A 21,637-nucleotide genomic window follows, 5' to 3' on the forward strand; every position below is an offset into this window, starting at 1 on the left:
ACAGAATGTTGTGAGTTGGAAGGGACCATAAGGACCATCGAGTTCCAAGGTCCTGCCATGGGCAGGGACACCTCCCACCAACCCAGGCTGCTCCAAGCCTCATCCAACCTGACCTTGAACACTTCCAGGGATGGGGCAGCCACAGCTTCCCTGAGCAACCTGGGCCAGGGTCTCACCACCCTCAGAGGGAAGAATTTCTTCCCTATATCCAACCTAAATCTCTCCTCTCGCAGTTTAAGCCCTTCCCCTTCATCCCATCCCTCCAGGCCCATGTCCAAAGTCTCTCCCCACCCTTTCTGTAGCCCCTTCAGGCACTGGAAGGTGCTCTAAGGTCTCCCTGGAGCCTTCTCCTGGCTGAAGAACCCCAACTCCCAGCCTGGCTCCACAGCCGAGCTGCTCCAGCCCCTCCGGTCACCTCCTCCGGACTCACTCCAGCAGCCCCGTGCCCTTTCGGTACCGGGGTCCCCAGCACCGCAGGGGGGTCTCAGGGGACCAGAGCAGAGGGGACAGTCCCCTCCCCCGACCTGCCGGTCCCGCCGCTCCAGGTGCCGCCAGGGGCGCCCTCGGTCCCGGCGCAGTGCGCGGGCGGGGCGGCGGCGGCGCCGGGCGCTGCCTGCCCGGTGCGCGGTGCGCGGATCGCGGTGCGCGGATCCCGGTGCGCGGCCCGCCATGAACAGCATCAAGAGCGTCCCGGCGCGGGTGCTGAACCGCCGCGGCGGGCACAGCCTGGAGGCGGAGCGGGAGCAGTTCGACAAGAACCAGGCAAGGGCGGCGGAAGGGGGGAGGCGGCGCTCCGGTACCGGCTGCGGTCTCGGCTCGGGGTCGGAGGTGCTGCGGGACCGGCCCGCTCCGATCCACGGGGCAGCGCCTCGGGACGCGCTGAACGCGGGGGTTTCCCAGGGGAGGGAGGGGGCTCCGGGGATCCTCCGGTGGGTCCGTCCGTCCGTCTGTCCGCCCGCCCCTTCGCCGTCCGTCTGTCCCCGCTGCCGGCGAGGCGCAGGCTGCCCGCCCGCCTCACCGCTTCCTCCCTCCACGGCCCCGGGACCGTCCCGTGTGGGCACCGGCCCCGTCCCGCCGGCCCCGAACCCCGCACCGGGGCCGGGTCCCCGCCGTGCGCCCGGGGGGCAGCAGAACCCCGGGCAGGCGAGGTGTGCGGTGTGTGTGTGCGTGTCCGCTCCCGTCCCCGCACCCCCTGGGCCTTATCGGCAGGTAAACACGGCCGGGAGCAAACAGGGAAAGTTTGATGGCCCCGGCCGTGCCGGCGGGAGCAGCCGAGCCCCGGGGCGGCCGCTGGCAGGAGCCCGGGGCTGCCCCCCGGTACCCCCCGCCCCGGGAAGTCACTTCTCTGCATCCCTGCCTCGCCCCCCGGCTGCACGAAACCAGGGGCTGGTTTGAAGCCAGGATGGGCCCCTCCCCCAGCTCTGGGTCACACGAGGGGTCCCCTCGCGGGGGTCAGGGTGCCCCAGGGTGTCACAGGGAACAGAAAGCCCAAAGGTGTTTGTGCCCCGCAGTGTCCAGTTTGGATGGGGGGGTCTGTAGCCCGTCCTGTGGCCCCCCCGGGGTGGGCAATGCTCAGGTGTGAAAGTCCTGACACCACCAGCATGGACAGGGCTGGGGGGGGACGGGCTCACTGTTTGACCCAGGAAAAATAATTGTGACCCCTCTGACTTCTCAGACTGCAAATTCATCACAGATACTCTGAGAGAGGGGAGATTTAGATGACTCTGAGGGTGGTGAGACCCTGACCCAGGCTGCCCAGAGAAGCTTTGGCTGTCCCATCCCTGGCAGTGTCTCAGCTCAGGTTGGATGGGGCTTGGAGCAACCTGGACTGGTGGGAGGTGGCAACCTGGGGGCTTGGGACTGGATGGTCTTTATGGTCCATTCCAACTCAAACCATTCCATGGTTCTGTTTTTCCTGATTGCTCCTTCGCTTTGTCAGCCCTTCCCTGGCTCCTGGGCTGGTTTGGCCCCAGAGTGTGTCAGCAAAGGCAGGTGGTGATTTCGGGCCTTGCGGGGTCATGGTGCCGAGTAGGAAACAGAGGTTGTTGGGTTTGGGGAACAACACGAGAAAACCTGCAATTCCAGTTCCTTCTGGACCTGTCTCCTTCAGTTGTCCCACTGGGCACCACGGATAAATAATCGTGGTGGGAGCACTGCCTGGTGCCAGCGGGCAGCCTGTGCCAGGCAGCAGCGTGTCCCTCCTGCCCTGCTGTGTTTTTTTTGTGCTTTTCTGTGGGATTTGTGCCCTGCACGGGTGTGACTTTGCTCGCACGGAGGTGCCTTGGTCAGAGCTGAGCAGGGTGGTCTCTCTCTGTTAGAGCTAAGCCCTGGGCTCACCCTGATTTTCACCACTCAGAACTGACCTTCTTTTCCAGCAACTGCTGATAAACTGTCCTAAAGAAGCTTTATCCTAGTGTGGTTTCCTGTGGCAGGGCTTCGGGTGAGAACAGAAAGGTTCCAGTGTCAGTGTGTGGGTATTGATCTGCCTTTTACAGCTAATTATAGCAGCTGGAGAGATGGTCACCAGTCGCCATCGTCTCACCAGGATGTTGGTGGCACATCCCCTCCACGTGTCTTCACTACCCCAGGGTTTTACACCACCCTGGAGAACGATGCTGCCCAAACCACCTCACCAGGTGATGCCAGTGGGTGCAGACCTGTGGGTGCTGGCCCTGGTGTGATCCCGGGTGCTCCTGGGTGATGTGAAGGTCTCTTGCTCTACCTGAAAATGCTTTTTGAGGCCTCATGTTGGGATGATGCTGATGTCCCCCTTGGAGTGTCCGAGCATGGGAGGTGGGAAGCTGCTGTCCCACAGTGAGCACTCACTCTGCAGCTTGGCAAGAGCAAAACATGCCTGTTTTCTGCACTTTCTTTAAACAAGAAGTTTAAAAATCAAACGAGCTCCAGAGCCACCAGGAGTACAGGAGATGTGACTGCCAAGTGGTGCTTTTTGGGTGCACTTTGGGAAGGAGAAGGGAACTCTGGAGCAGCTGTTTCCAGTTCAGCTGATCCAGCAGCCCTCATGCCACTCAGCCAGGGAGGTTTTCATCTTGACATCCTGCTGCCTAAAAATCCCAACAAGTCCCCCCCCCCCCCCCGCCCCAGCATCCACCTGCGAGGTGGGGAGAGTGGCCCCACGGGATGCTGGGGAGCTGTGGGTGTGGGGGAGGATCACCCCATCATTAAAAGCAGCCTGGAAAGAAAGGGTGGATGTAAACCCTGCTCCTTCATTTGGGTGCTTTGATCCCAGCTTTAGTCACCAGCTTGGTACGTGAGAGCTGTGAGTAAGGCGTTCAGGCTGTGCCCCTGTGGTCTCCCACAGCCCGCAGCCAGGCAAGTTTTGGGGTTCAGACCACCCTGCCAACAGGGCTGGGGCTGCACTGCTCCTGGCACCTCTGGGGAACCCTTCACAGGTGGTGTGAAGGTTTCAGCCAGGTTGAAAACAGTGATTACAAGGACCTGCCCATCTCCAGATGTGCCCAAGATGTCCCAAGAGGTTTGCTTGAGGGTGAATCTCCCTCCAGCCACAGGGCCACCCTGGCCAACATGTATCACCCCCTGCTCATCTCTGGTCCCACAATCCCCTTTTTGGAAACCTTCTGGCCAGTCTGGGGTTTGGACCCAGTGAAAACACCCCAGGGCCACCAGCCCTGAGGGATTGGTGTTGGTAATGTGCCCCCGTGGTTTATTTGGCCATGCTGGATGCAGGGGCTCAGTCCCAGTGGTGCTGGGGGTGGACTGGGGGCTGCCCCTTCACGGGTCTGCTCTGCTGTGCTGGATGTGAAATGGGTGATGTGAAACCTCTGTGCTGAATCACCAAGGGTGAAACCATCCTCCCCAGCAGCTCCCGGGCTGAGTTTTGGCTGGTTGGGCTGGAAATGAGGTTATGGGCAATAATACCACCAGCACCAATGGGAATTACAGACTGGTTTTGGGATGGGCCAGCCGGGTCCCAGCCCAATCCCCATCCTGCCAGGCAATGCTGGGTGGCCAAGCTCCTGTCCCCAGCTATGTGGGACAACACTTCCTCTTCCAGGGGTCTGTTTTTTTCTCAGATATCGGTCCACCACCTCCCAGCCCTGCCAGGACCAACTTGGGTGTTGGGATGAGCATGTCTTGCTGCACCAAACATGTGGTTGGTGACAAAAGTCCAGGTTCTTCCCCATGCACAGCACCTCAGTGAGGCGCAAGAACCCCTGTATCAGCTCTTCTCTGCAAAGATGCATTTCCAAGCCCTGCCTTGTGAAACCACCACTTTGGTGCTCTCCATCCCATGCTTCACTGTGCTTTCTGTCAGGAAATCAGAGCTTTGGTGTTGGGCCAGGAGGTGCCAGCAGCCCTGAGGAGCTGTGGCACATTCCTCACCAGCTGGGCTGTGGTTGAGGGTGCAGCTTCTGCACCAGGTCCAAGTTTTTGGGTGTCTGCCGAGGTGCTGAATGCTTTGGGAGAGGCAGCTGGGCTTTGGGTGCCTGTTCCTGGCACTCCAGGCTCGTTAACCTTCGGGGATAAGAGGATTACAGAAAGTCACTGGCTTAGCTCTGCTGCTGCTCTACGGCCCCACATGGCGAGGTAACACTGGGGCTTCCCCAGGAAAGGCAAAACCAGCCCCTGTCCCATCAGCTGGGCTCAGCATTTTGGGGCTGCCTCACTTACTGGGATGCACTCAGGGTGGTTTTGTTGCTGTTGTGCCTGGCTCACGGGTGCAGCTGTTTTGGGCTCAGTCGGGGTGGATTTGGTGCATCAACACCTTTGACATCACCCCTTTGGCCGGGCATCAGGTTCCTCCTGCATAAGTCAGGAGCACTCAATAACCCAGCATCAGGTTCCTCCTCCTGCAAGAAAGCACCTCGATTCGGAGGCATCCACTGGACCAGCAGCTGTGGTGAAGCAGGTGCTTTCCCCAGGAAGGGAAATAAGATTTTTTAAGGTTTTAGGGGTTGAGCTGCAGGGAGGGACCGGGTTTCTTTTCCGGCAGGAGTGGCGGGGCTGCTTCCTGCCTTCCCAGCTGGGACCTTCTTCCTCCACCACTGACTGAGGGTTTGAGGACACAGGCACAGCCCCAGTGCTTGGGAGAGGGTGAAGCAGCTCAGTTGAGTCTGCAGGGAGCTGAGGTGGAGGAGAAAGATCCTCATCAACCACAGCAACTTGGTTTTGCATCCTGTCATCACTTGGGACACTGTCATCACCCCCTGTCTGGGGTTGTCTGGGGTTGTCTTTTGGAATAAAATTATAACTTAAAGCATGCTGGGATAAAACATATTAGAACAAAGATAAACCTCCTCTGGTAATCACATTGCTCTGGGTTTTTGCTTCTCTGAAATGGGCATTGTGGCTGCTGCTCCCTCCTTGCTCGGGGGCTGCGTTTTCCCCCCGGGCTCTTTGCACTCAGTAACGTTGCCAAAAAAAATCCAAACAAACCCCACCACCCCCTGGTTCAAAGGCTCCTTGTGATTAGACAAACAACCTTGGAATCTGGCATCTCCCTGTCGTGCTGTAACACTGCCTGGGCACAGCATTGCTGAGTTCAGGCTGCAAAAATGCAAAAATTTGTTTCCTGGGATGGGGAGAGCAGGTGGGGAGCATCCCCAGTGCGGTCAGTAGTGACCTGGGGATGGGGTTTTTAACAGGATGCTTTGCTTGTGGGGAAAAAAAAACAACAACCCACAACTATTTTGATGTGTCACAAATATCTTTGAGGTGACAAATGTGCTATAAAATTCAGGGCATTCCCCCAAAGTGCCAGTGTTTTGCTTCAGAAGGGACACGGGATAGCTGTGTCCAGCAGCACGATCCTCAGCTGGAGGTTCTGCCATGTCCTGTACAAGGTCCTACGTGATGGCCACCCCAGCTCTGTGTCTGACAGCCACTCTCTCCCCCACTTGCAGGCCATCAGCATCAGCAAAGCCATAAATACCCAAGAAGCTCCAGTGAAGGAGAAACATGCCCGTCGTATCCTTTCCCTCCACTGGCCTGGCCCAGGAGGGACACCCAGTGCTGAGGCAGCAGGGGCTGCACCCTGTGGGGTTGGGGCCTTGGGAGGTTTGGGAGGTGGAAAACCCACCCAGAGCTTGGTTGGGGGATGAAGGTTTGTCCAGCAGTGAAAATGCAAATGAGCAGTGCAGGGAAACTGTTGCTTTAGCATTAAAATGCAAAGGGCCCCATTGTGCCCTGCAGCAGGAAAAAATAAATAGGGGTTTAATGATTTAACTATGATCTAGCTGGATAAATATCTGTGATTTATCTATGTAAATATCTATGATTTATCTATATAAATACCCATGATTTATCAGTATAAATATCTATGATTTATCTATATAAATATCTATGATTTATCTATATAAATATTTATGCTACATCTGTGGGTGCAGCACTGCAGCAGGGATCTCCGTGCCCGTGGAACACTCACTCCCTGTCCACTTTTTAATGGAAGTTGAACAGGAACAGACCCCAGCCCCACCTGTCCCTGCTCCCCTGTGTGTCTGGTTGGCCTTGACTGCAGGGAAGGGATCATCCTGGGGACTCATCATGAGAAAGGAGCCTTCACCTTCTGGTCCTATGCCATCGGGTTGCCCCTGCCCAGCAGTGCAATCCTCAGCTGGAAGTTCTGCCATGTCCTGCACAAGGTCCTACGTGATGGCCACCCCAACGTGAGTGTCCCCTCCAAAATGTCCCTCGGTGAAATCTGTGGCTCTTGCTGTTGTCCCTCTGTGTAGAGGGTGGGTTTCCTTCCTCAGGCTGTGGGGCTGGAAGCTCTCTGTTACCTTATATCTCCTCATGCAAAACCCCAACCTCTGGGTGCCATTGAACTTCTCCAAAAATTGGAGCAACATCAGGGGCTGGATCTGTTCCCTTCCCAGCTTCAGGCTGGGCAGGTGGGAGCTCACCCAGCTCTCTCCCAGCCCCACCATGCCACATCCCTCCCATTTTACATCTCCAGGTCCTCCAGGACTGCCAGAGGTACCGCAGCAACATCCGAGAGATGGGGGACCTGTGGGTGAGTGGGGAGAAGTGGAGGTTTTCACCTTCCTGGGTGATTTTCCTTCCTGGGGATTTTGGGGTGGGTGGTGAAAAGCAGCACAGGCACAGGGAGGGCAAAGCACCACCTGAAACAACCCCTTGCTCTGGGTGATGGCTACACACATGGTGAAGAAAGTCAAGAGCCACAGGGCTGGTGGAAGTTCAGTGACACACGTGGGCTCTGCTGGGTCTGGATTGCTCCAGATATTCCATGATTTCCCTCGTGTCTCTGGCAGGGCCATTTGCATGACAGGTATGGGCAGCTGGTGAACATCTACACACGGCTCCTCCTCACCAAGATCTCCTTCCACATCAAGGTGAGAGACTCTGCCACCTTCACACCTCACCATGCTGGGGGACAGGGCTTCACCAGGGCTTGTGTCCTACCAGCAGCAACTGCTTGGTTTAGTTTGTTTTGGGTTTTTTTTTTCCCTTTTACACAGCATCCTGAGTTCCCCGCGGGCCTTGAAGTGTCGGATGAGGTGCTGGAAAAGACAGCAGGGACAGATGTGAACAACATGTGAGTGGCCTGGCAGGAGCCAAGCACCCAGCTCCCTGTGAAATGAAACAGCTCCTGCTCAGGGCAGCCACCGGGGGCTTAGAAATTGGTCGGATGGTGCCTGATCCCTCCAGCACCCACGGAGTGGTGAGGAGTGTAAAATGCAGGGAGCAAACCCACCAAATTCTTGTCAGTCTGAGCACCTGCAGCCAACGGGAGGAGCCAGGGTGTCTCTGCCACCGGGTGATGGGGTTTTTGGTTTTTTTTTTGGCAGCTTCCAGCTGACTGTTGAGCTGTTTGACTACCTGGACTGCGAGCTGAAGCTGTCAGAGTCAGGTGAGGAGGCAGCAGGTCCCTCCCACTCGCCCCGGGGCTCTTGAGCAATAGTTTCACTCTTTGGTCAGGAATGGAGTTGCAGCTGGGGAGGCTGAGGTCGGAGGCTCAGGTCCTCATCGTCCTCTGATGAGGTTTCTGAGGTTGTTTCTCAGTCGGATTCTCCTGGTGATGCTCTGTGGAAGCTGTTGTAGGAAAATATTTAAGGCTCTTGGCTGCTTGAGCAATGCTGGGTGGTGTTTTCAGAGCAGTGCTGCTCAGAAAAATATTTTTATTCCATTTTGATAGATCCTGTTAATTGTATGTGTTACCCAAATCCTTCCTGACTCCCTGAAGCAGAGGATGGGGCTCTACCTCTTTCCAAATACCTCCAGGGAGGGCTGGAGACCCTTGCCCCTGTTTGCTTTTCTCACCTTCTTCTCCAGGAATTTTTAGGTGGCTTAAAAATGTGGCCAGTCAGGGCTGCCCTGGAAAAGAGGGCACAGCAGGAGAGACCGAGCTCCCGTCAGCCTCCCCACTTCTCCTCCTGACCCAGTTATACAGAGAATTTATATTCATAAATACTTAAAAGCTGAGCTGGGGAAGAAGCCAGAGTGGAAACGCTGCCTGGATGGCTGCCAAGGGAAGGGATCCGTTTCCCAGCCGGGGCAGGCGAGGTTGTGGTGCTGGCGGGTCCGTCCCCTGCCCTGGGATCCTCTCCCAGCTGTGTCCATTATGAACCAGAGCAGAACCTCACCCTCCCCGGCTTCATCCCGCGGGAGCAGCTCCGGAGGGCAACCCTCCTGCTTTTGCATCATCTTGGGGTTAAATCCATCCTTTTTGGGGCCGGGATAACAGGGGCAGAGCTGGACACCCCTCCCCTCCGCCTCCACGCTCCCTTTGGGTGTTTTTTCCTCGCAGGGAGCGGGGTTGTTCCCAGCTCGGCGGGACGGGGCGGGCAGCAATCCCCCTCCCATGTCCTGGCGAAGTCCCATCCCCGGTGGTTAATGATCAAACCGAGTGGCCCGGAGCAGGGTGGGTCTGTAAACACAGCTCTGGCGCCTCACTGTGCCCAACCCCGCAGTTTTCAGGCAGCTCAACACCTCCATGGCCGTCTCACAGATGTCAGCCGTGCAGTGCCGCCTGGCCCCCCTCATCCAGGTCATCCAGGACTGCAGCCACCTCTACCACTACTCTGTCAAGTTGATGTTCAAGCTCCACTCCTGTGAGTCCCTGGGCTTTTCCCAGCTCAGGCTTCTGCCTGGATTTGGGGATCGGGGTTGTGTGGATGGAGGCATCTGTCACCACGTCCCTGTATCCCTAAGGATGCTCTCCATCCCACGTGGACATCCCAGATGAAGGATTTGTCCATGAGGAATTCAGACCAATGTGCTTTGGCACACCAGTGTGGGATTGCTGGGCAGCATCACCCTGGGGGCCTTGTGGGGGTGTTTTGGGGTTTCCACATCCACCTCTCCCTGTGCTGTGTTCCTAATCCCTATGCCAGGGACGAGTACACCCTACTCCCATCCTGACTGCTCAAATCCCACTATCACCTGAGGGTCTTTACCCTCTGGCTTTTGACACCAGAGGGATGTGGGCAGATGTGGATAAATTTCCAGCTCTGGGTCAGTCAGAGCTGTTCCCCCCCTATTGCCACAGGTCTGCCAGCTGACACACTGCAGGGACACCGAGACCGTTTCCACGAGCAGTTCCGCAGGTAACCCAGGGCTTGTGGAAGTCCACCCAGGTAAGGTGGGCCAGCAGGGACCTGCCAGGTCCCCTCCCTACCTTCCTTGTGAATGGTTTTTCTTTCCCTCCCTCTCCAGCCTCAAAAACTTCTTTAAAAAAGCATCTGACATGCTGTATTTCAAGCGGCTCATCCAGATCCCCCGGCTGCCAGAGGTAGGGTGGGATTTCAGTCCTGTGTGGGGTCACAGTTTAGGGACACTGCAGAAGGACCTGCTGGGCCATCTCAGCAGCATGGGGGTGGCTGCCTGTGGCAGTCTCTGAAACACCAGGCAGTGTCACCACATTTTTTTGTCCTATTTAGAGCCCCCCGAATTTCTTGCGGGCATCTGCGCTGGCCGAGCACGTGAAGCCTGTGGTGGTCATCCCTGAGGAAGCCCCTGAGGATGAGGAGCCAGAGAACCTCATTGAGATCAGCACAGCTTCCACCATGGAGCCACAGGTGAGGACACAGGGATGGGAATCTTGGTGGGAAGGGGACAGGCACAGGGATGGAAACCTTGGTGGGAAGGGGACACAGGGATGGGAATCTTGGTGGGAAGGGCACAGGCATGGGGATGGGAATCTTGGTGGGAAGGGGACACAGGGATGGGAACCTTGGTGGGAAGGGGACAAGCACACGGGAATCTTGGTGGGAAGGGGACAGGCACAGGGATGGGAACCTTGGAGAGAAGGGGACAGGCACAGGGATGGAAACCTTGGTGGGAAGGGGACAGGCACCCGCAGCCTGGCTCAGCTCAGCACCTTCCATCTTCCCCAGATCACCTCAGATATATTTGACCAAACCTTTGGGCCACCCAATGGCATTCGGGATGACAGGTAAGGGGGGGTCTGTGGTAGCAGAGGGAGGGAAACTGCTGCTGTCTGTGTCCAACCTGGCTCCCTTTGCAGGGATGCACAGATCGAGAGCCTGAAGAGGGAGGTGGACATGCTCCGGGCAGAGATGGAGAAGATCAAACTGGAGGTAAACTGGGGAGCAGCCAGTGTGGGAGAGCGGGGTGTTTTTTAGTGGTGTGGCATGGAAACCTCCATGGGATGCAGCAGAAGAGGGGTCCTGACACACAACACAGTGTTTGGGGACCTCTCTCCATTCCAGGACTCCAGATGGAGATGGGGTAGAGGCACATGAGACCTGTCCCAACCAGCTGTTAGCAGATGGGACAGAATGTCCTGTGGGATGAGGGCAGAGCTTTCCTGGGCATCTCCTGCCTGCTTTGCCCAAATCCCAGCTGGGTGGGGGTGCTGGGGCCTGGGTGGGTCCTGATGATGTCCTGCAGGCCCAGCGCTACATCACCCAGCTGAAGGCACAGGTGAACAGCCTGGAGGGGGAAGTGGAGGAGCAGAGGAAGCAGAAGCAGAAGGCACTGGTGGACAACGAGCAACTACGGGATGAGCTGGAGAGGCTGCAGAGGGTGAAGCAGGACAGTGACAGGTCCCAGAGGCTCTGTGCTGAAGCAGAAAGTAGGTGCCCCACAGGGCCTGTCATCTTCATCCTCCATCTTCCTATGAGGAAGGGCTGAGGGAGCTGGGGGTGTTCAGGCTGGGGAAGAGGAGGCTCAGGGGAGACCTCATCACTCTCTACAACTCCTTGAAAGGAGGTTGGAGCCAGGGGGGGTCGGGCTCTTCTCCCAAGTAACTATCAGTAAGACAAGAGGGCATGGGCTTAAGCTCTGCCAGGGGAGGTTTAGGTTGGTTATTAGGAATAAATTCTTTATAGAGAGGGTGATCAGACATTGAAATGGTCTGCCCAGGGAGGGGGTGGATTTTCTGTCCCTGGAGGTTTTTAAGCAGACACTGGATGTGGCACTGAGTGCCATGGGCTGGGAACCACAGTGGTAGTGGATCAAGGGCTGGACTTGATGATCTCAGAGGTCCTTTCCAACCTGGCTGATTCTGTGGTCTGGGGGGCACCTGCACTGTGGTTGCTGATGGTTTCTTACCCTGTCCAGAGAAAGCCAACGCCACTGAGATCCGCTACACGAAGCTGAAGGAGAAGCACAGTGAGCTGATCAACACACACGCTGAGCTCCTGAGGAAGGTAACACTGCTGCCTGTGCCAGGCAGGGGGCAGCTGCTGCCATTGTCCCTCTGCCACCACCCCATGCCCAACCTCACCTTGTATTGGTCCTACCAGCCTTCACCTGGGAATCTCTGAGCAGTGGGTGGGGGGCAGCCCTTGAAGTCACATCCAAGGATGGTCAGGGTTTGGGGGGCTGGGAAAAAGGCATCTCTGAGCTACCCCCCAAGCTGGAATTTGGGCAGAATGAGCGTGGTGGTGGCCAGGGTCCCTCCTCCTAACACTTGATGAGCTCTGTGTCTCTGTGCAGAATGCTGACACTGCCAAGCAGCTGACGGTCACACAGCAGAGCCAGGAGGAGGTGGCACGTGTCAAGGAGCAGTTGGCCTTCCAGGTGGAGCAGGTCAAGCGAGAGGCTGAGATGAAGGTGAGGTTCCACAGTCCCACAATTCCAATTGATGGTGTTGGTGATGGCTTTCATATTCTGGAACCCAAAAAATTCCTGCCCTGGAGAAAGGAGCCCTTTTAGGGGACCTCCCTCCCCTAAGACCCTGCTTGCAAAACATGGTTGGACTCGTTCCTCCCATCCTGGCCATGCACTGGTGCTGAGTGTGGCTGAGTCCCTGGTTGGGGGGTGTGATTGCAGCTGGAGGACCAGAGTGTGCAGCTGGAGCAGATGAGGCAGGAGCTGGACACCCGTCGGGAGGAGCTGGACCAGGCACAGCGCTCGCTCAGCCACGCCAAGCAGGTACGAGGCTTGTGTCTAAAATTTGTGCCCAAATCCCCATCACAAATCCCTGTCCTTGTCACTCCTGCCGTTGCTGCCAAGCCAGCAGTGCGAGCAGCGTCCCAGGGAACTGAATGTGAAGCCACCTCATTGGTGTCATGAGCTGGGCATGTCCTCAGCATCCCGCTGCATAAGCACTGGGCTCACAGCATTCGCTGTCACGGTGATGGGTGAGTGACAAGGGTCTCCTGGCCCTGGTGACAGGCAGGTGTGGAGCTCAGTGCCCAGGTGGAGGCCCTGCACGCTGAGAAGGAGGTGCTGAGGAGGTCAGTGAGTGAGAAGGAGTGTGAGCTGCTCTCTGCCCGGGGCCTCGTCGAGGAGAAGGAGCTGCAACTGAGCCAGGAGGCTGACAAAGCCATGAGGGAGATCCGGGAGCTGCAGGGCAGGCTCCTGGAAAAGGTATGGTGCTTCATGGAGAGCCTGGTGCCCCTCTGCTTGCTGGGGCAAGGTGTTTTTTGAAGATATTGAATACCTGAGGGGCTCAGGAGAGCCATTGCTGATGTAGCTGGTGGGATGTGAGCTGCACTGGTAATACCGGGATGCTTGGGTGCAGTCTGTAAATGAGCTCCTCTAGGGATGTGCTGGTGACAGGACCATGGTGACAGGGGTCCTGTTCCCTGGCTGTGCCACCTGAATGTCTCTCCTTTCCTTCAGAGCAACCAGGAGCAGAACCTCCAGCAGAAGCTGTTGGATGAGCAGTTCAGCATCCTGCAGGAGGCAGTTCGGGAAGCAGAGGACATCCTCCGGGATGCTGTGGCCAAGCTGGATGATCCACTGCATGTCCGCTGCACCAGCTCCCCAGGTACACCCTGCTACACCCCACACCCCTGCTCTTTTCCCTCCAAGATGGAGAATGTTGCATCTCAGATTTCTCCAGGTATTTTTTTTTCCTACCAAAGGAAGGCTGGGGTCAGACTTCCCAGGAGGGAATTTTTAGTTCTCATCTCAGCACTGATCTGTGCCAGTTTTAGTGTTGTTCTCCAGGCAGGGCTGTGAGGACCTGAGCTGGCTTGGCTCTACTCAGTGGTTCCTCGTGGAATCTGCACTCTTGCTCAGGCAAACACTTGGCAGTCTGGCTGTTCTAATGAGGATGAATTAATTGCAGATTACCTGCTCAGCCGGGCTCAGGCAGCTCTGGAGTCCACGGACACCCTGGAGAGCGGGCACGCGCAGTACGTGGCCTCCATGGCAGGTACCTGGGGCTGGGGGCCAGCAAGCAGCCTTGCTTGCATCTTGCTTTTACTTTTAATCCTCCAGCAGCACCCAGCTGGCTGGTGGCCATCAGCAAGTGTGTAATGTCCTGGTGACAGAGGGACACAGCATGGGGAGTTGGTGGGGTTCCCACATGCTCATTCAAGAAGCAGTCAGCAAGCTGGAGGGGTCAATACCCACCTCTCTGAGCTCTTGTACTGCTCCTTGGGTGCCTCTGAGGGTGGCTCACACCCTGCAGCACGTGGCAAGTGGTAGCCTGGGCTGGCAGGACCTGACCATGTCCTCTTGCTGGCAGATGCTGCAGGGCTGGTGGGGGCTCTGGCTCTCTTCTCACACCTGACAGCTGACACCATCCTCAACGGCGGCGCCACGTCCCACCTGGCTCCCACCGACCCCGCTGACCGTGAGTTCAGGGGATGTTTTGCCTGTGTGGGGCTTGGGGGTGGTCATGCAAAGCCACCAGCATGGTTTCTCCAGGTGTCCATGCTCCACTTCTCAACGTTCCCTCCTCTTTAATGTCTCTTCGTGGGATGGGATTGTCCCTTTGCTCCTGGAAGCCAATTTTGGCTCTTTTGAAAGAAATTTATGGGATGTCACCAATGCTCAGCATCATCTCCGTGGGCAAAGAGGAGGGTGGCAGGGCTGGGATGGAGGGACCCTTGCCCAGTGACCCATCCTCTCCTCAGGGCTGATGGAAACGTGCCGGGATTGCGGGCAGCAGAGCTTGGACTACCTGGGGAAGCTGAAGGACAAGCAGAGTGTGGGACACGCGGAGCTGAGGGACGTGAGGCGGGCACTGCAGGGGGTCCTGCAGCTGGCCCAGGTAGGTGATGGCACCCAGCACACCCACCTTTCCTTTGATCGAGTTTTGTCACCTTAATTTGGGGCATTTCTTAACTGCTGTGCCATGTTTGGAGCACATCTTGTTCTGCCTTTGTCATCTGCAGAACGCAGCTCCTGCAGCTTTATGTATTTGGGTGGAACAAAAGAGAGTAAGATAACTTTGGTTTGGTGTTATTCCTCATAAATATTCCCTTCTCTTCCTCTGCCTAAAACCTTCTGGTGGCTGCTGCCTCCTCTGGCAGGAACTGAGGCCCAAAAGCCTCGACATCAAGCAAGAAGAGCTTGGGGACATGGTTGAGAAGGAGATGGCCTCCACCTCCAAGGCAATTGAGGATGCTGTCAGGAGGATAGAGGTGAGACCAAGCTGCAGGATGGGCCATTTTGGGGCAGCAAAATCTCCGTTCCTCCTCCTTCCTCCTCACTCCCACAGCAGCATGGTGTCCAACCCTTCCTCTTGTGCTTCCCAACAGGAGATGATGAGCCAGGCCAGGAGTGAGAGCTCTGGTGTTAAGCTTGAAGTTAACGAGCGGTGAGTTTGGGAAGGTGGCAGGTGACTGCACGTGGTCTCAGACAATTGTTTGCAGCTGCTTAGAAGTAGCCTGCAGGCTGCTTGGTCTCCAGAAAAGACCCATTTTCTAACTGAGACAAAAGCTCTTTCCCTGGATATGGCATTGGAGGGTGCTGATCACTTTTCTCTTGTTTCCCTGTAGGATTCTGAACTCCTGCACGGATCTCATGAAGGTCAGTACTGCAGAAACCAAGCTGGGGGGTCAGAACTCTGTAAAATGGTAACTTCCCACTATCAGCAGTGTCAGGCCTGCTCTATAAAATCCCCATCAAACACCCAAACCTGTTTTAATTCATTCCAGGCTATTAGACTTCTTGTAACAACATCTACAAACCTACAGAAGGAGATAGTAGAAAGTGGCCGGGTAAGTCCTTCCCTACTCTTGTCTCTGGCACAAAATATGGGAGAATTTCACACTTTCTTGTATTAGTGGCACTTGGGCAGTCCTGCCAAGCCCTTGATGTTTGACTTTATATATAAACTTGCGTATAATTATATTTTATATGGGTGTTTTATATGGATTTATATATTGCATATTAAGCCACAACTTAACACAAGCTATAATGTTCTCATAACAACAGGGGGCAGCAACAACTCAGGAGTTTTATGCCAAGAACTCACGCTGGACTGAAGGGCTGATCTCTGCCTCCAAGGCCGTGGGCTGGGGAGCCACGCAGCTGGTGTAGGTACCCCCAAAACCTCTCCCATGGCACCTTTGTGTGGCTTTTCTCTCTGGGCAAAGCTCCATGTTCTGTATCTGGGCTTGGACCACACATCTCCAACACTCAGTAACCCAAACTCTCCCCCTGCATGGAGCTTTGGTGCTAATTTCTTATTGCATCCTGGGGAAGAGCACACTGTCACCAAAATAGGGACTGGCAGGTCCTCCCTGTTGGGAAAGTGTGAAAGTTGCCACAAATACTCCAGGTCTTTGTTCCTGCCCAGGTGGCCATGGTTGGGATCAGGGCAGGTTTTCCCCATGCCAGTGCAGGATCTGTGGAGGCAAAGCTTTAAAAAAATCTCATCCACTTCATGAGGGAAACACAATCCCAACTGCTTGGGTATTTTATACCCCTCCAAAACTTTTGGGCCTGGGCTCTGAGTACTTGTTTTGTAAGTGAGCTTTAAATCATTTACAGGCAAAGCTGCTGGTTCAGAGTTTGATGCTGATTTCTGTGGGTATGGCAGGAGGTAAATAACCTGCACTTACCCTGTAGTGCCCAGGGAGTCTCTCTAATATCACCTCCCTTCTGATCCATAATGCAGGGAGTCAGCAGACAGAGTTGTCCTGCACATGGGCAAATATGAAGAGCTGATTGTCTGCTCCCATGAGATTGCTGCCAGCACAGCCCAGCTGGTGGCTGCCTCCAAGGTGAGTGTCCCAGCATGTGGGTCATCAATGTTGAAGTAATTTTGTTCCTGGTGTTGTCCCACAGATGTTTTGGGGCAGTGGCCTCTGGCTGTTTTGTCCAGCTCTCCTGCAGCATCCCAGAGCAGGGAGGAAGGGAAGCTCTTAACTATTTCCAAGTCAACCTGTGATTAATGCTCTTTCTTGCCTTGGAAATATAGATGTGTAAAACATCCCTTCTTCCTCCTGCCAAGCTGATTGTGTAAAGAAAATGTTGATACTTAATGAGAAACCCAGAACAGGCAACTGCAGGAGGCAGCATTGAGACTGATGGACTGTCTGTCCTTGCCACCTTTCCTGTTGGTGTGGGCAAAAAGGATAGGGAGAGATTTTGGTGCACAAACAGGGATGCAGGTTGGGGGTAGGAGGATCCAAACTGCTTTTTTTACAGCAGATGGTTTTAAATTGAAGAGCATGGCTTAAGAAAAAAATAGCTCTGTCTTCACTCGTTGCTTACCCTTGTGTGCTTGGCTCAGGTGGGAGCAGAGCTGGTTTGGTGTCCTGGGGCTGAAAGGGCCCTTCAGGCATCACCTTGAATATCTGTGATGGAATAAGCATCAGGAATAATTCCTGATGGAATATCAGGGATAAGCAAGTGTCCTTCTGTCCATATCTCCTTCTCATCCCCAAGTTTTCACAACCGAGGGCTGTTCTGACACGGTGCGGTCGTTTTCTTCACTGCAACCCAGAAGATGGCTGCCTGGGGGCTCCCTGGAGGGGATGTGGAGGTGCCATGGTGGAGACCCTCAGCCTTCCCTGTGCTTTTTGCAGGTGAAAGCTGAGAAGAGCAGCAGGAACCTGAGCCGGCTCCAGGAGTGCTCACGGAATGTCAACGAGATGGCAGCCAACGTGGTGGCTTCCACCAAGTCTGGGCAAGAACAGATTGAGGAGAAAGGTGAGGGTTTTGGGCAAGGAAAGAGGAGAAAATCCCTCTTCCCAAATCCCTTTCTGCCCTGGGCTCTCCTTTTGGCCTGTGAGAGTTCCCTGCAAGGCTCAGGGAGGACCCTCTGCTTTTCCCCACAGACACCATGGACTTTTCGGGCATGTCCCTCATCAAGCTGAAGAAAGAGGAGATGGAAACACAGGTGCGGCCATCAGGGGGGGTTCAGCCAGACCTCCCTCAGGAGGGTGCCCCTTGGTGATGACAAAAGGGGGGTGGTGGGGGACAGATTGCACCCTGGCGCTGCACGTAGACCGAGATGTTGTGGGTTTTTTTGGGTGCAGGTGAAGGTGCTGGAGCTGGAGAAGCGTCTGGAGGGCGAGCGGGTGCGTCTGGGGGAGCTGAGGAAGCAGCACTACGGCCTGGCCGGGGCCTGCGACATGGCGGAGGACGGGGAGGCCAAGCCGGCGGCAGCCCCCAGGAGAAGCATCCTCAAGAAGCCCCCCCTGGCCCAGAAGCCCGGCCAAGGGGAGGTAGGATCCCCAAGAGGGGTACATGGCGGGTGTGTTCACTGCACAGGTGACTGATATTTGGGTTGATTTCTCCTCTTTTTTATTTTTTTCAGCTTGATCGAGGCGCCAGCCCGCACCTGCCTCCCGGGGCCATCTTGTAGAGGTGGCGTTGCCTTCGCGCTGCTGTGCCTTCCCGCACAGGGGTCTCCTCACTGCAAAAACTGGATGTTTGTTGTGGTTTTTTTAATATTTGTTTTTTTCTTTCTTTTTTTTTTTTTTTTTTTTTTCTTCACTTGATTCCTATCCACAGGGCTGGGAGGGCTCCTGCTGGCTCCCCTTCTCCTCCTGCCCTGCCAGCTGCCTCTCCCCAATTTAATTTAATTTGAGGGGTTCATTCGGGTTAATTTTTTTTTTTTATTCAACTTTATCAGCACTAGAAGTTTTCAGTAAATGTAGCTCTCTACTGTACTGCTTAGACCCTTTCAAAGAACTGTGAAACATTTTTTTAAAATAGGAAAATGTTGGGCTTTCCTTGCAGCCTTTTTTTAAATTCCCCTTTTTCAGCCTGAGGAATAATTTGATTTTTTTCTTTTTTTTTTTCCAACAAGGGACAAGCCCTCAGCAGCAAGGGACACGTTAGCCTTAGCCAGCCCAAGGAGCAGAACTTTTGTAAGGGAAAAAGCAGTTACCAGCACACACTGGCAATAAGGACACAAACAACTGGGTTTGTTTTGGGTTTTTTTTCGTTTGTTCGTATTTTGATTTTTCCTTTTCTATTTTTTATTACTACAGCAATGCCAAGGGATCTGTTGCATTCTGTTTTATATTTAAGATAATTAGCAGAATTAAATCTAACCGTGGCCTAGGGGAGCCAGGGCACAGGGAATTCTGCAGCAATAAGGAATTACTGATGTGGAGAGACAGGGGGGGGGAGAAGAGAAGGGAAAAAAAAAAAAATAAACCAATCCTGTCAGCTGTTTCTTCCCTTGGAGCTGCTACCATGATGTAGATGATTAAAGAAGCAATATTTAAAATACACAGTGTGGTGTCTGGTCAGCTTGGTGGTGGGGAAGGGACCAATGCAAGGGGGCAGGTAGTTGAATTTTGGGGCCGTGACATGGCCAGAAAGTGTTTTGAAGGAATTAGTTAAAGCACAGGAGTGGGGTAGGGGGGTTGTAAGGGACACAGACGTGTGCTGTGGCCCTGTGCCCTCTGAGGGGGGGTGTGGGGTTATATATGTGTGATACACACACACACACACATATATATATATCTGTATGAGAAGGTATGAATAGACACATTTGTATGTACATACCTGTGTGCATATAATCTACACACAAATCTATATCTTGCCCTATAGCTACCTAGGTATATAGATACAGATGGCTATCAAACTATATATGTATCATGTTGGGCTTTTTTTTCTGTGTACATATCTATGTATAGTTGTACAGTCACACTTCCTAGCTCTCTACTTATATATCTGTAGCTGCAGTGGTAAATATGTGTATAGATACATCTATACTGCTCTCTCTATAGATAAATACAGAGCATCCTATCTATCTGTGCCTTAAAAATCTCTATAAATATTATGGAGAACATATATATGTGTGTGTATGGTGCTGTGTGTGCTCCTTTGTAATATATCCTTTATAATCTTTTTATATATAATATATTATTTTTATCTCTAGCTACAGATATTTGTATTTATATTATATATATACATATATATTATTTACATATATTTATACACACACACACACACATATACATATGATTGCATATATTTTTAATATTTATCTGCATGTAGATCTGTATTTGTGCAGCTGCCTCTGTCACTAAGGCTTCCTGCACTCTTCCAGGCAGGGCAGCACATTCATTTCTGTTGCCCATCACCACCCCATAGCTCTCAGGGGCAGCCAGGGTGAGCAGCAGCTTTACCTAAGGTAAGGAGCTTAAATAAATAAAAACCAATCCAGCCCTAGCAGCATGGGGGGCAGGATCAGTGCTGCCTTCCAGCCTGGGTAGCTGCTACCTGTGCTTCTCAGGCCCATGGAAACACACCTGCAAGAAATGTGTTGTAAGAGATGTGTTGGGTTTTGGGTTTTTTGTTTTTTGTTTTTTTTCATTCTGTGATTACTGGGAGGACCTGTGAGGGCTGAGGGTCACCACACCTCTTGGTGCAACCTGGATGCACCGGTGAAACTGAGCTGGAAGGATTTGGAGCTTGGCCAAAGGGGTCAAGACAGAGCCTTTGTAGTTAAGAGGGGATTTGTTGAGGGTCCTTTTGAAAAAAGACTAAAATTAACATTTTCATCTAATTCCTTCTGCCCTCTCCAGCCCCCAGAACCCATTACAAACCAATTTCATACAAGCCCCAGTAAACCCCAGTGCTCTTAGTGTCAGTGATTAACAACTGGCTGTCATGCAGGTTGCTAGATGTACAAGTTGCTGTAGCTGAGGAAAACACATTTAGAAGGTATTTTATTTTTTATTTTAGCTCTGCAGCAGTCTCATGATTGCTTAAGATTGCTGCAGATGCACGTCACAGAACAAACTTTCCAGTTTTCTGAGCAACTACTCCAGGCAGCACAGCAAGAAGCCACAGTTCTCATTTCCCAGCCAGCCACGTGCCCCATTAAAAGGCTTTGGTGGTAATACTGGTGTTACTGGGCAAGGCAAGCAGCTGGGTTAATCCTGCAAGTTACATCCAGAGCTTCTCCATCCCAAGGATTTCCATCCTGCTCTGCCTTTCCATGAAGCTTCCAAGAATCTCTGATCCACAGCAGGAAGGGCAGAGCTGGGAGAGGCTCACCCAGCCCTGTCCCTCAGGTGGCTGCTGCCACGTCGAGTGACAATGTCTGGCATGACACAGCAGCTCTGCCCCTCTGACTTTTGTGTCTTTCAGAAACCTTTTGGCTCAAGGAAGTGCTTGCTGCACTTGCTCACAGTTTATTTATAGAGGATGATAAGGATGGGAGCCTGACATCACCCTACCCACTCACACCATTACATTTCCTAATGGAAAAACACTCATTGCCCCAGAGCTCACTGCCCTAAGTCTGGCCACAGCTTTAGTGACAGTTTAAAGAATTAAAAAAAATTAAAATGTGGCTTTAAGAAGGATGCTGTGGGTAACTCACACTTGTTCAGTGATCACCATGAGTTACAGAGATGAGTTCTTAACATGGCTGTAGGTACAAGAACTCAGGCCAGCAAAGGCTCAAAAAATAGCAGCAAAAAATAAAAACAAACCCCAAAAGCCACCTAAAGTATAAGTTATGTGCTAAAGTAACTTTTTATACCAACCTGAAGCTTATTGCCTGGGTAAGGTTTTATTAACTCTTATACTTGTCGGAAAGCACTTTGAAAGATGAAAACTAAAATAAAGAAATCACAACTGCAAACTCTGTAGACAAAGGTTTATTATGAGGCTCTGTCAAGACATCCTGCTGCACAGGATCCAGTTGGCTCATGGCTTTAAATACCATTATTGTAGCCCTGGTGACAGGAAGATGTTTAACTTGATGTGCAACTGAGAACAAACTTTACTCAGTGCCTCTAAGCAAAGCTCTGGAAAATAACCATGCAGAATTAGTGAAATGTGGCATTCTGCTCCCTTCCACCCAAGTTAGGATGGTGCAATTGATTTTTTTCCTGCAGCAGCTTTCAAACAGGCTGTTAGCAAAGCCCTCCTCTCCCCACCCTTTGGTTCCAGCAGCAGCCAAATCTCCACTAACCACAAATTAGTTTGAACACAAACACACAAAGCAGCTGAAGTTCAGGAACTGGATTCCTGTAGAGAGCAGAGTTTACAAAACAGAAGTGTCTCA

General features: G+C 53.5%; 1 protein-coding gene across 3 annotated transcripts; it reads left to right on the top strand.

The window, feature by feature from the left end:
- The first annotated feature begins 581 nt into the window (after positions 1-581).
- On the top strand, positions 582-18,838 carry HIP1R (huntingtin interacting protein 1 related). Of its 3 annotated transcripts, none has more exons than XM_030460568.1 (32): positions 582-762; positions 5,886-5,949; positions 6,505-6,647; positions 6,938-6,994; positions 7,254-7,334; positions 7,461-7,537; positions 7,791-7,852; positions 8,913-9,053; positions 9,491-9,548; positions 9,658-9,733; positions 9,882-10,019; positions 10,338-10,396; positions 10,469-10,541; positions 10,855-11,038; positions 11,527-11,615; positions 11,905-12,021; positions 12,241-12,342; positions 12,586-12,780; positions 13,036-13,183; positions 13,487-13,573; positions 13,889-13,996; positions 14,280-14,416; positions 14,679-14,789; positions 14,907-14,965; positions 15,147-15,177; positions 15,306-15,368; positions 15,586-15,686; positions 16,271-16,376; positions 17,184-17,307; positions 17,436-17,497; positions 17,637-17,825; positions 17,918-18,838. In XM_030460568.1, the coding sequence occupies exons 1-32, from the start codon at positions 670-672 to the stop codon at positions 17,963-17,965; spliced, it is 3,183 nt and encodes a 1,060-aa protein (XP_030316428.1). In that variant the 5' UTR covers positions 582-669; the 3' UTR covers positions 17,966-18,838. The 3 variants fall into 3 exon arrangements, with proteins under 3 accessions (XP_030316428.1, XP_030316425.1, XP_030316426.1); XM_030460565.1 differs by having other exon boundaries at positions 605-762; positions 17,637-17,854; XM_030460566.1 differs by having other exon boundaries at positions 605-762; positions 17,637-17,843; positions 17,918-18,048.
- The last annotated feature ends 2,799 nt before the right edge of the window (positions 18,839-21,637 follow it).

This window comes from Calypte anna, chromosome 15, assembly GCF_003957555.1.
Source record: "Calypte anna isolate BGI_N300 chromosome 15, bCalAnn1_v1.p, whole genome shotgun sequence".
Lineage (NCBI taxonomy): Eukaryota > Metazoa > Chordata > Aves > Apodiformes > Trochilidae > Calypte > Calypte anna.

What these genes read in the sequence shown, in the direction of transcription:
- HIP1R (XM_030460565.1), top strand. Translation starts at nt 670, where the DNA reads ATGAACAGCATCAAGAGCGTCCCGGCGCGGGTGCTGAACCGCCGCGGC. An exon ending in AGAACAGATTGAGGAGAAAG is followed by an intron (nt 17,308 to 17,435) that starts GTGAGGGTTTTG and finishes TTTTCCCCACAG; the next exon opens with ACACCATGGACTTTTCGGGC. An exon ending in AAGAGGAGATGGAAACACAG is followed by an intron (nt 17,498 to 17,636) that starts GTGCGGCCATCA and finishes TTTTGGGTGCAG; the next exon opens with GTGAAGGTGCTGGAGCTGGA.